Source organism: Cygnus olor, chromosome 19 (assembly GCF_009769625.2).
Source record: "Cygnus olor isolate bCygOlo1 chromosome 19, bCygOlo1.pri.v2, whole genome shotgun sequence".
NCBI lineage: Eukaryota > Metazoa > Chordata > Aves > Anseriformes > Anatidae > Cygnus > Cygnus olor.
Window position 1 is genome coordinate 9,713,825 of NC_049187.1, and position 14,103 is coordinate 9,727,927.

General features: G+C 39.0%; 1 protein-coding gene across 3 annotated transcripts in view; it reads left to right on the forward strand.

Moving 5' to 3' along the window:
• The window catches only part of LOC121057304 (DAB2 interacting protein), a 225,995-nt gene that overhangs the window by 23,090 nt on the left and 188,802 nt on the right, over positions 1–14,103 (forward strand). For 2 of the 3 annotated variants that reach the window (XM_040531228.1, XM_040531230.1), the window contains exon 1: positions 10,173–10,596. The exons of the other annotated variant lie outside the window; for it this stretch is intronic. Coding sequence is in view for 1 of the 2 variants with exons in the window: in XM_040531230.1 (XP_040387164.1) it covers positions 10,539–10,596 (58 nt within the window). In the remaining variant the exon portion in view is untranslated. Of the gene's footprint in view, positions 1–10,172; positions 10,597–14,103 lie in introns of those variants that run through there. 3 annotated transcript variants of the gene reach the window in all.

Below are 14,103 nucleotides of genomic sequence, written 5' to 3' on the forward strand. Positions count from 1 at the left end.
AAAAGGAGGAAAAATGTTCTTTAAGTTCTTCGAACCATTCTAATATTCTCAGTTACTTAAACAAAGCTAGAAGAGAGTCTTTTCTATAGCCTCTGAAGATGATAATTCTGTGCAGGGAGAGGAGTATATATATGTCTGCAGGTGATGCTGAACAGTCGGTAGGATGAGCAGCTGAATCTTAATGCAGTTATATACTGCAGTAGGTCAGACTTGATAATTCCAGTTAGATACCTGCCAATTATCACAGATATGGTATTCGCAGGGCCCCGTGTTCACAGAAGTAGCATAGAAAAGCTGAATGGAAGAGGTTTGCTTTTGAATATGCTTGAAAACATGCAGACATATAATAGATGTTTACTGAAAGCTAGCACATCTCGAGTAGTGTTTCCTAACCTGTGTGGTCCGTGGACTGTTCATGGTCTGTAAACTAGCAGAAAATGGCGTGTGAAATAATGACAAAAGACAAAATTACAGCAAAAGCAACATGCACCTTCTCCTATATGCAGGTTTAGAAATGAACAAATGAGAAGGAAAACAAAACCATAAATAAACACTGAAAGTTTAGATCAAATTTTTCTTGTTTGTAAATGAAAACTGTGTTGATTGGACTACATAATTTGGTCCATAGTTTTTTCCAGAAAGGCTACATGTTCCTTAAATTTCAAACAGATTGTGAAGCAGGGATCTGAGGGTTACTTACATAACTAAACACTGAAATTATTCTTTTGGCTGGAGCATTAGCAGTCTGTGCTTTAATTGTCTTTGGTAATTTCTAAGGCATGTATGTGTGTGCATAAACATACATATGGCTATTACGTGTGGCCAGCTCTCCCCAGCGGGTAGGTTAAGCTTGTTTCCTGCAGAGCTGAAACCCAAGCACAGATGCACCAGGGCAGAGAGCAGAACTGTAGTAGTTTACTTCAGCTCCACCCCATGCATCTCTGGTGCTGTGGGTGACGAGGAGGTGACAGTCACAAAGTGGTGTAGACCTCTCCTCCCCATCTGCTGCAGGGCCATGCGTGGCCTTACAGCACATGCTCTGGCCTTTGCACAGGTCTAAGTTATCTGTGTACGAGTGCACAGGAGGTCAGTGAAGCGTGATTAAGAGCAAAATTCCTGAAATATAAAAGGACCTAGTCCAATATGGAAAGCAATCCTAGAAACTGAGATGCATTGGAAGTAGGGAAGAAAGAGCATCAGGTAAGAGTGGTTACAAGTAACTTAGAGAGAAAAGAGGTGAAGTTTTGGGAAGAGACAGTTGTTTGACTTGTGGGAAGTGACAGTAGGAATATCTATAGAGGGGTAACCTCTGCAGAGTGGAAAACCACTGGCTTCTTTGATTTGGCTGTGGACAGGTTTAGAAAACCTTGGAAAGGGGAAAACTGGAAGAGCATAACGCACAGCTAACTTCTAAGTAGCAAGTTCTTCACAGTACCTGGGTGATGAATGGCAGAAGTGCTGTCTATTATTAACAATTTGATCTTTTTTTTCTTTTTTATTCTGTTAAGTTTGATTTATATGGAAGCTTCATTTCATGGTATCCCTAAATTAGAGGATAAAGTGTTACCCTAGAATGGTTTCACATATGACTGAAGTCAAGAACTAGTAAAGAATTACATTCATTTATCCAATTTAGATGTTTGTATCAAGTGGTTGTGTTGCTGTACAAATCTAAAATAAAAATTCCACAATTAAAATTGCACACTGATACTCTAAAGAGGAGATGGAAATCTTTTTCCTGGCTTAGACAGGGAGTTAATTTGCCACTCAAGCATAGGCAGTGACACTTGGTCTAGCTAAGTGATATTTACATCTACAAGAAAGAGATAGCTCAGCTTCCTTAGAGAAGCATCAAGATTATGCCCTAAATAACTGAAAAAAATAACCAGAAAATATGTATTTTGTGGAGAAGGAGGAAAGGGAAAGGATAACATAGACAAAGTGAGTAAGTCTGAGTGGGAAAAAACGACAAAGCATTGTACACCTCACTGGAGCTTCTAGAGGAGATTAGCTGTAAAAGAAGATTAGTTATAAAAAATAGCATGCTCTGTTAGGAAAGGGTGACTTTACTGAGTGGAACTTGAAGTGTAAGCTATGCAGAAGAATGCCTGTATGTGAGAAAAACAATTACCTCCGTCATCTTCACACAGGGAGAGGGGAACTTTTGCACTTTATTTTTGTTTAAGTAAATTAAAATGTTTTTCTTTCATTTCTTGGCTGGTGTCTTTGTAGCTGTGTTGCCTAAAATGCTGCAAATAGATGTTAATTCTATTTTACTTTAACCTGTGCTGACTTAAGAAATATTTGAGGGTAAGTGGAAGAAGCATTCCTCACCTGAGGGCTAATCTGTGGTGTACCTATAAACCAAGATAGTGGGAAACTGTTGTAGTTTCCCCACACATTCTGTAGATAAAGCAAAGGATAAACCTCACAGAAGCAGCATAGACTGATTGGAGGAGAATTATAGGGGTCAGGAAAGGAAGAGAGTACATATGATGGATTATTCAGGAATTTTTATTCATCAGAGTAATGAATAGCAGGTTTGAACCTCGCAGTCTTTTGTCACATGCCAAGATGAGTATTTATTTTCTGCCTTTTCACCTTACCCTTCCTTTTTCTGTTGATTTCAGTGAAGTTTCTCATTTTCTGTCTGACTCTGAAATGAGATTTGCTGTTATGTACTTCATACCCACACCAATATCTCAACAATTCCATGGAAACCTTGGGTTAAAAAAAAATGGTTTATCTATGTCATATGATTAGATCTATTTCTGAAGTCTTAGCTCAGGCAAAACTAATTGAGTAGGAACAGAGACCGTATTCTTATACTTTTATTCTGCCTAAAGCAAGAAAGAGTATTGAAAAAGTGAATGTGAAATCAGAAGTTAGCGGACAACAAAGAGGTAGAATGACAATAATATGCCAAAAAAAGAAGAGATGATAGAGGCCTATTTTATCAGAAACAGATTAGAAACATGAGGAAAGTATAGGATGTCATTTATCTTGTATTTCTCTCTTCGAGTGACATAGAAAGAAACAAAAATTAGTTCAATATCTTTGCTTTTTGTTATGTGGATCTCACATAAAGCAAAAGACCATATGGAGTAATTTATCCTAAAAAGCTATTAAAATGAAGAGGCTTCTTGATATGGAAGGACAACAATTAGCTGAATCCCTAAACAAAAAGGGAGAAAGTGAGGAAAAGACAGGAAACAATAAGTGAAGGAAAGAAAGGAAGAACAAATAGGCTCAGAGCAAGCATCCTTGACAGCCTTTGAGGATTCAGAATGTCTCTTTCTCAGTGCAATGGCATTTTTCATGTGCCTAAACATTGTCTGGAATTTTTCTTTCTAAGTCGCATGTATTACTGTAGATAACTTGCAAATGGAAAGAAATACATATTTTGATGCAATATTTCTATGCTGTAACTATGGATGCATGGGAAAAATCTACTGATTTGCAGAAACCACGATTTCAGAGGAAAAGATCTGGATATGGGTTTTCTCTCCAATTAATACTCAGTGTGACATTAGTTTTCATCGTTACGGGTCCATTTCTTTACAACATGCAAAGCCTTATTCATGCCATTTACCTTGCTTGCATCTGTTTGGAGATCACATAAACTGGGTGCATCTGAACATTGTGCTTGCTTTTTGTAACCTTTCTTATTTTTGTAGCATTTTACAAACTTAGAGGGATGGATATTTTACTAACAGCCCTAGGTAACAGGGCCCTAGCATCCAGGCTGGAGAAACAAATAGCAGTTAATCTTTATCCCATCACATCCAATGCAGAAATAGCAGCAGAGTAGCCCACTCTGGAAGAGGGAAGATTATTTTCAGTATGTAAAAAGAGATTTATATACTTTAAGTTCTCAACCAGGGCTATTTTTTCCAGCAGATGTTGTTAAGAGTATATTCATTTATTTGGTTTGTACGTTATTTTAGCCTGAACCTGCATAGAAAACTCAGATGAAACTTCTGTCCATGTTTCAAGAAACAGCACTTCATTTTCACCGTTTTGCTGTTTGATCAGATACACTTCAGAAGCTATAGTCATTATGAATTTTGTTTGATACAAGGAGGGACTGTGTAACTTTTCAACATCTTCTCTTTTAAGATTCTTATCCAATGTTTGAGCACCCTCAAGTATCCAAAGATTCTGGTAAGTATTCAAATGTTTGTATGGGTATTTCTCTGAATTGCACTTTCCATTGCCACTTTTTGTCCAAGTTTTTATTAATGATATATCACTATGCCAGTTGCTATTGTATTACATTTACATAACATGGTATCAAAGAACAACCCATTCTTTAAGGCCGTCCACTGATTAAGGAAATATATGTTGGTTAGTGAATGTGAAGAAAGCTGTTGCAGACTCTTTTTAAAGAGCTGAGAAAACAGAGAATGCTTCTTGTTCCTGTTTCTAGGAGACAACTGCAAAAACATAGTTAGGAATCTGTAAAGTCAGCTAGGGCAGAATCTCAACAGACAGCTTGGTAAATTGTGCACAGAACTCTGCCTGTTGTAGACCTTTTGTTATTTTTGCCCAGGAGTCCGTTTAGTTTTATCTTCCTCCGTTAAACTGCCAGGAGGATTTTACTGAAGAAGCTCAGAGATCCTTGCATCAGTTTGAAGTGTACAGTAGCAAGAGGTAATGTTATGTTCTGGTTACTGTGAAAGAATGTTCAAATAGCATTATTCATTTTTTCAGTCTTAGAAACATTGACTGCATTAAATTGATTGTTGGCATATTTCATGGTAGAATATTCAATGAGTACTCCTTGCATAGCCATAATTTTTGGTTAATGTATTTTCTAATCATGATTACAATAAAATCTGCAGCTCTGAAGCATTCTGTTTGGTAGTTTGTGGCAGAGTTTTGAATAGAGATATAAAACTCAATCTTTTCAGAATCTGAAGAACTAGGTTATTTTAAAACTCTTGAAGCTAAAGACGGTTCAGTAAGTTACATGTTTTGAGGATGTATCAGATACTGAACTGCTCATACCCCAGAAAATGTCTTATAAACCAAACCTCCTAATGGTTCACAAAAACACAGAGAGCACTGAAGGGAAAGATATGACAGACACAGCCTCTTCCACTGAAATCCTGGGGAATATCTTTCACAGACTCTTTCTCCAACACAGGTCTTCCAGCGTTTCATGCTCCATTTAATTGTTACACCTTCTGTTTGTTTTGTGTTTTTTTTTTTTTTCCCTGTGGTGGGACTTCACTTAGTTCTGGATTAAAAGTTGCCACCTTAGATGTGTGATTAGAGAGCATCACTTTCTTGAGAAAATTGGGGTAAAAGTCTGCGGATTTAGTAGTATAAATTTCCATCTCCCCAAATAAAGAATCCTTGGAGAATGTCTGTCCTGTTGCTCCAGATTATATGATTCATATTCCAAAAGAGTACCCAGCTGAGAAAAAAGGCTTCCTTATGGCTCTGGATAGCTCAGCAGACAAACCTCCCTTTAAAAGTTCTTGAGTACTAAGCTTAAAATAGGTTATTGTCTTCTCTTAACAAGGCTTGTGCTAGCAAGAACATTTGCATGGATAGAATGGCATGGATAGAATTGGCAACTGGGGCTGCCCTGCTACTGGGGCTTCTTGAAGATCCCAGTTATAATCAGATTTGTTAAATTAAATGGTTGAATTGCTATCAGTTGCTGCTGAGGCAGGGGAATTCTTCCTACCAATATGAAGTAACCAAGGATGTATCATTTTTCAATTTGTGCTTGTGTCATCTACAAGCACATTTACGACAGACATAGTACAAGCAGCAAAACAGCACAATAGGACTTTGGCATGAACTTTCGGAGTACGATCATCCCTGCGTTTGCTGTCCAGGGCAAGATAAGCTGCATCTCAATGTGAACAGACCCAGCCATGAAGAGTGACTTTGAAAACTTGCCAGGTAAAGCCAAAGAAACTGTGAGGCTGGTTACTTGGTATGAATTGTTATTCAGCCTCATAAAAGAAGAGGCTTTGACAACACCCCCAGTAACCTTGGCAGACTGTTTTGTTAAGCAGGTCTGTACTTCATTGGCTTTTCAACTTGCATGCATTCATTGCTCCCTCCTACATATGAATTTATGTTTCAAAGAAGGACTGTGTGGTGGCAGGCAGCTGTGGCATCATGCTGATCTTTTACACTGGCTAGCAACGACTGCATCAAAAAGCAGGCAGAATAATGTACCACTCTTCTGTTTCTCAAGGGGAAAAGCAACTGAACCTCTTCTCAATCCTTTTTCTAGATGTGCAGCCTAAAATGTTTTCTCTTTATTTTAAATAATGGAGATCTTTCCATTTCCAACTTGGTCCTCTCCCGTAGCGTGACACTACTGAAGTGACAGACAGAAGGAATCCACAGGAACTGGTTTTGCACACTTACTAGCAACTAACGTGTAACAGATGAAATTTTTTACCTGCTTGTGCTCTAACAGACTCACTATAGGGCTATTAGAACTTTAAATAGTTAAGGCTCTTCAAGTTTTTATAGCTTTCAAACTAAGTCACAATCATGATTGCAAAGAAGGTGTCCTGCAGCTTTATGTTCCTGTGTCTTTATTTAAAATAGTGGAGTAGTCATGTTTACTTGGCACAAGTAAGATGTAGTCAAAGTTATGATGTACTTCAGGGTTGTCCTGGGGCTGTTAGAGATAACACATCATTTTGCTATCATAAGGTCTATCAGGAACAACGTAAAAATTATATCAACATGGTTTTCTGGATGAAGAGTATGTTATTTTCAAATGTGCTTTGACTCTACTTGTTTATATATACAGGTATTTCTACTTACCTTTTCCTAGAGATCTTTAAAGCACCTTTTAGAAAAGAAAGTAGACTTCTCACAGTCTTCTCAGTTTAATCCATTGTCACTATGTATAAAATAACAAAACCAGGTCCAAAAAGACTTAGGAAACAAATCCTTTGCCTGGAAACAAATTGAAGTTATATCCCCACATCTCTACCACTTCAAACTTAAACTGTATAGCTTGATGCAGAAATGTTAGCTTGCTTTATGAAGAGTAACAGGTTAAATACAGATCCATGTAGCTGATAAGTGAGAGATGAGCTGATTTGCCCAGTTTTACAGGAAGTTAATAGCAAACTAAAAGCAAGTAACATCTTTCCTGTTTACAATTTCAAGTTACGGCATCAATTAAAGGCAAATGTGAACTAAGATTCCCATGTTTACTGAAAAGAAATAGGAGTTAAGTAGTAGTAGCTACCAATTCCTGTGACATGAAGTCTTACACGTTGAACACAACTGGAGTATGGCAGGTAGATGGTGTTAAAATTAACCTCATGCAGACATTAGGTAATTAGAACGTCCTTTTTTTGTCTCATAACTGCCTATCTAGGGGAATGCAGAGATGCTCTGATCAGACAGAAACAGAGTACATTTAATTTCCACTTCCTTCCAACCATTTCAAAATTCCTTCCTTGAAGAGTCAGCTTTCCCAAACTCTAAATTTTGTGTTCTGCTTAACCTCATAGGTATTCCAGAGAATATGCTAGCTAGACTTCTCTTTCCACACTCATTAGTTCAGTGTGCTTGGCTCTTTTCCTAGGATTTGGTCTAGCATAGCCTCTGACCATTCAGGCCATTTGTCTGAAAATCATTTCCCTCTTTACTTCTGCAATTTTCCATTCAGGGCCTGAGCAATTAAAATCCCTAGTGATCAAAGCCCTGGTCTTCCAACTGTCCCTTTCTCTTCAAAATCATTGCATGAGCTACTTTCCTGACGGCATGAGCTGTGCTCAAGCAAAGAATGCGTGACAATTGCTCGATTGTTAGAAACTGTGAGTACTGCCTTAGCCAAAATATTGACATCATTCTGACTGGCACATTAAAGATTAATTTTTACTAGGGCCGTAACTGCAGAGGAGCAAATCATTTTGATGACATTAAAGTCAAATCAGTTCTCATATACAGTCATTGAGGCCTAAAGAAGTATTATTTCTCACTCACTGTTCCTGTCTCAGTTTCTCGGTCTTGGCTGTTTGGTTAGCATTACCGGCTTACTCTCGATTCACCACGAGGAGGGATTTCACAGGTGTTTATTCTTTCCTGGTACTAAATTGTCTATGAAAAGTACATTATGTATCCACAGTTTCTGTTTCATGGAAAAATACAAATTCTCTCTTTATATAATTCCTGTCAATGGCAATGAGCATTACAGCACTCTGTACTGCTATACATGGATGATCGCAGATCTCTCAGCATCTGGAGTTCATCTCCTGTGACCTAGGTAGGCCGTGTTAATGAGTCACCGTGTGTGTACGTTGGTGCAGTTCCAGACCCTGGGATGTAGGGTAGCCAAATGGCCAGGACTGCTCGCTTCCAAAATGTCTCTAAGTCCCTTCTATTCCTACCGTGGTCAGCTTTTGTTACGTCAGACTGGATGGATGTAGTATGTGTGTGTCAAGAGTTAACACACTTTTTTCTATCACGTACTAAATCCTAGACTGTATGTATGACCCCAAACAGGTGGAGGGCTGCAGGCAGGCAGAGTGCCGTGTTCCTGTAGTCACAGAGTAGGTGGCTTTGTGGGGAAGGTGGAAAGAGGGAGGTTTTTTGTTTTGTCAGTGAGGGGGAGAAGTAGTGAAGTTGTAAAGAACATAGGGAGCGTAGGGTGCTAGAAGAGAGAATATAGGGTTTGCAGCACTGTAATTTAGACCAAGGCAGAGATCTCAGAACATTATTTAATAGGGACTATATACTGAGCAATACTTAAAACAAATACATGGAAATGAGTTTTTCTTCTATTAATATGGCATAATTCTCAAGAACAGTACTAAAGTGTTTTTGTAAGGTACAATTACAGTAGAGTCATATCAACCTGCTAGGTTAATTTCTCCATACAGAACTGCATGTTTTTCTCCCTTCAGCCAGCCATTCATTTGTCCGCCTACAGCTTGTAGCACCAAGCATGAATAGTCAGCTCTAAAGCACAAGTTACATGACTCTGTAAAGAGTGAGCTAGTAAGGCAGAAGCATTACCCAGGAGCACCAAAATAGAAAACCCTGCACTCTGTTGTCTGCCTCTGAATCCTGTGTCATCAGCCATGACAAACCTAAAATGCACTAAATCTGTTGTAGGTGTTTAGAGTGATCCTTGCCTTAGATTTAAACAAAAGCATTCTTTTTTTGAACGAGATAATCTTAATGCCTTTGGTGGAGTATTAAAGAGTTTGAATAACACATTCAAAATAATACTGATCCTGAAAGTCTGAATTTGGAAAATTGTTCCAGGGTTGTTGTAATGGCATAACTTCACCTTTCAGAGAGACACCTTGGTTTATAGTTGCACACTGATATCTTTTTATGTTATTTTTTTGGAGATGTCTTCAGAGAAAGTAAAATTTAGTATTTCTCAGCTAGGTGATGGGATGGGTCATCTTCCTCAGCCCCTCTTCTGTATCATTTATCCAAGAAGTTCAAAGCATTTAAAGTTGGGAACTTTCAGCTGTATTCTCGTGAGATAAGACACATTTCAATGTCTGTTATAGAAAACTGAGGCACAAAGAAGAGTTCTGAATTATCTGAAGTCTCAGGGACTTAGTGGCAGACCCAGCAGAACAACAAAGGTGACCTGACTCCTGGTCCCGCGATCTAACCACCAACTAACGTTATCTCTGTTTTGAGGGTCTGCAGTTCCAGAATCTGGTGTTGCGTATCATCTGATTCTGTCAGAGCCAGTGCTTGCCCCCAGCTCGTTTGCAGAAGGTTCTCAGGAAGCCAGCTTAGCAGCAGCTCCTGGCTTGGCAAAGGAGGTAAATGCAGGACAAGGTGCCCGGCAGACGGCTGTTGCTGCAGCAAGTTGCAGCTGCCCAGCGCAGAGTCCCCGAGCTGCCTCCCTGTTAGGCAGTGGCTGGTCTATTCATTCTGCAAACAGCCTCTTTCCGTTCCAAGACAGCCCTAGGGACACAAGGGAATGGCAGAGTTTATTATAAACTGAGTAAAGGAACAGACTATTGCTGGAGGAGATCCAGGGTTATAAAAGATTGGAGCAGGGGGGAAGGGGAGGAGGGAGCAGGACATAATTTGTGTTTGTGTGGGAGGGGGTGGGTACTGGTGGCTTCAGAAGGCATTCCCCAAGCCCTCAAGACCTTTGCTGGTTTTGGTGCGATTTTCTGCAGTGCGTACCGTGCTGTGTCAAACCCCACTTACTTTTTATTGTATCAGTCATTCTCTTTATGCAGCAACACGGATCGGAGAACGCTTGCAGGTCCTGTTCTGAATGAGCTCCGCTCTCTGCCAGCTCAGCCTAGTTACATTGCTGTAACTTATTCTGGGGGATGGGAGAAAAAGGTTGCTGCTACTTTAAATATAATGCATTAAGAGGATGCTGGAAAAAGGCCTGCATGCTGTAATACCCAGCCATCTAGTTGGAAAAGCAGCCAGATGTAATACAAAAGAAGAAACACAGCCTCTTATGGATGCAGCACTAATTCATAAATCAGGTGAATCAGCTTAGGCAACTGCTGTGTTTTTATGCCTCTGCTGCATGGAGAACTGCATGTTGGATGCTTTTATTTGAAGTAATGGAACCAGATAATCCCTTGGACCAGGACAACTCCAATGGTAAGAAGTAGAAAACATAGAAAAGAGGAAATAAAGGATAGCGAAAGAGCGTCTGAGTTGTACATCCTACTTAAGGCGCAGGGTTAGGCATGTGTTTTTACTGGCTTCTGCATGGATCAGTAGAAATGAGTGTGGTAATGTGCTTCACATTATCTTAAAAATCACTCTGTTTACAGGGTTTCAAGATAGGCATGTAGTAGACTGATATAAACAGGGTATTGTAAGAAGTAATCCAGCAGGATCGGTGCTCTCCTCATTAACCTATCTCCTGGGCAGTCTTTGCAGAGAGGACAGTAACCTATTTATTTTAATTTATTTAGTTTGGGGGTCTTTTTTGCCAGTGAGAAAAGAATGTAACTTTATGCTGTGTGTCTGTCAAGCCTAGCATTTGGAAACAGTTTCTTTATCTGCAGAAAGCTTTCCTAAAGGCAGTTGCAGTGAGTAATTTACTTAGAGGGATATATTTAGCTGTGGACCACATAAATTCACCCTGGAATTAAAGTCTGTGGTTAAAACTGCAGCTATTCCCTGGATTTATAACATTCCACATGCTGATGTTCTGCTATCTGGTCTGTTAGAAGACATACAAAAGGCATAAATTGGGGTGAAAAGTTGTTTGCAATTGCAAATCTTAGATTTTTTTTCTCTGTTAGTACAGTGGATTGGCTGCATTGAGGACAACAAACTGTTTACATTTTTAAAAACCATTTAAGATTGTGTTTTTCAGAATACATTGATCCTCAGCTTTTTCATATTTATTTAGTGCTATTCTGTATGCAGTTTGAAATCCACAAAGTATTCCACCTTCTGCATAGATAGGGTTCAAGAGCTACCTCTGGAATTCCTGCAGCATATTTTCTGCTGATAACCCGGAGCTTTTAGTACAACGTAACTGCAGTGTTAATATCAGGGTAGACCTGAAGCTGTGCAGAAGGAATGTGGTTAAGGGAATGAAGTAACATTGAAACTATGTGAACAGTTGACTGGACAGATATAAGTGGGCAGCACTGCTTTACTTCCAGCTCTGTGCCGTGCTGAGGTTGAATTGTATAAAATAATCAAGGACAAAATTCAGTGTTTTTCAGATGATAATATTTACCTGAAAAAGTTAAGAAGGTAGAATCACAGTTCTTTTATTTCAGTTTTTATTCTCTTTTTCATGTAGTTATATTAATTTCCCTCTAGAACAACAGCATCTACCTCTCGTGTCTTACTCCTGCTCTTATGCCACTATGACACAGAATTGAAAGTTATTTTTTTTCTTTATAGCAGCAAGTTTTAGGATTTTCAGAGAAGTGCATGCACATTTTGGGCTGATGTTAACAAACATATAAACAACTATCTTTGCCTGTCCCAACATTAGAATCTGGGTTTTAGGAGTCACAGAGAGAATGTCCTGATTCTTTGGGAAATATAAGAGTAACTTTGCTTTCTCAGATTTGCTAAAACAGCTCACTAAATTTAGAACGTATATTTAAGATATAGAACTTCACTCTTCTCCCTACAGACATGTGAAGTATATTCTGTCACATTCTGTAGTAACTTGTGTTTCCTACAAAATATTTGAATAAGTAGATAGGCACTGGAAATGTTCATACTGTGAAATGAGAGAAATAAGTACCCATGGCACTAAGGACCAGAGAAGAACTTCCTGTGGTTCCCCCTTCCTAACTTTATAAATCCCTGGCTTCCTTTTAGATATATTTTTTAAATTACTTTGATTTAAACAATTCCATGGTTTAAAATAAAAAAAAAAAAAGAAAAAAGGTTGAACCATTTGTTGGTCAGGTCAATTGCATAAGGTGTTCTGCTGCTGGAGCCGCAGGAGCAATGCGCAGAATCGATGAGTTAATCTGTTAGGATATACCATGCATTATTTTGCATGAATTCATTCAGTAGAAAGTTCTCAAAAATATGCCAGCAGGGTGCTGGTGAGAAAGGTTTTCTCCTTTGAGAAGGTTTTCTGGTAGCTGTCATTCATGGAGCAGCCCCTTTGTCCCTCTTATTATCAGGCAGCAAATGAGCTGCTCTGACCACACGGATAACTATTGTGTTTATCTTACTGTACTGCCCACGTGACAAACACGGACGCCCTGGGAACAGACCGTAACTTGAACTGCTTTCTGTAAAAGTGCCTTTTTGCCTTCAAGAATGTCAAATCAAATTCCTTCTGCTGGCAGAATGAAAACTGTTATTTCGTTTTTGATTTACCGGATAGTCCTTCCTGGTTTGCCATATACCTTATCTTAGAATCCAGTGTCAGTTCGTTCTTAGCTGGTTGTGACCAGCCCGATAAATAGATCACTAATGATAGCAAAAGCTGTTCTGAAGGATATGTGGCAGTAATATACTTTAGATTTGCTCTTTTTGCCTCTTGCAGCCCTTTCATTTGCTTATAGAGATGTATGAAATCATCTAGAAAGACCTTAGTGGAATATTCAAGACTGAGAAGCTGTGTGGCTCATTTTTCCACACAGTTTTTTTTACTAATCAGATTAGGTTGCCAACCTTTTGTGGAGGATACCTCATGGATTTATTACTGCTTGTGACTGGAGCAGAGGACCAGCTCATTTATTTGGGGGCCTGAAATGAGATTTCAGCTGTGTTAGTTGCCTTGACACAAAAGACCTTGGAATAAAATCATAACCTGTGGATGAAATGGTTATTGGGTTATTTTCTATGATTCCTCGTTGAGCTGTGGTACTTGCACCACTTTGAACACCAGCTTGAGAGGTTGCTATCCATTTTGATGCTTGTGAAAGCAGACAAAGTTCTGCAACTTTTCTCCCTGTGTGCCTAGGATAAAAGCTCACGTAACGATACAGATTCTTGTAAGGCTTTTAAAAATCATTACAGCATCCCCACCCCCAATATTTTCTGAAAAGTGGGAATATAAAGAAAGATTATTGTCATTTTATGATGGCCCACAGTTCTGACTTTTTGACGTGTTCTTTTTAATATACTGAATGAATTTACTTGGTTCTTCTCTCTCTTTCTGTTACACACACAGGCACATGCACACATACAAACCCACAACCTTTTCTTGGAAGAAAAGTGCTGAAGAATGTGCTGATTCTGAAACCATAACCCTAAATTACCCATTTCAGAGGGATGACATATCAGAGCTGCAGATTTCTCTTTGTGCTATAGCCGCTTGCAGCTATAAGAGTAAAAGACAACTCAGCAGTTTTTTGTGAGCTGGTGAAGATTTATAAAACGTTGTATTTGTGTACAAACTCTTGAGTACAAAGTATCTGTGAACTGTGCATTCGTTGCGTCTTCTAATTGCTTAGATTACACTTTTTGTCGCTATAGTGAACACTGGTATCACCTCTGAGTTTATTCTGGTGTGTAGCCTGACAGTATTTCGTTTTGAGTTACTTATTAAGCTTTTAGAGGCACGGTGGATTTAGCGGACTTTCTGAACAACATTGTAGGCCAAACCTCGTCTACTGGTTTTAGTGGAATCATATTCCCTACACAGTGAGGGCGAATCACAAATGCAGA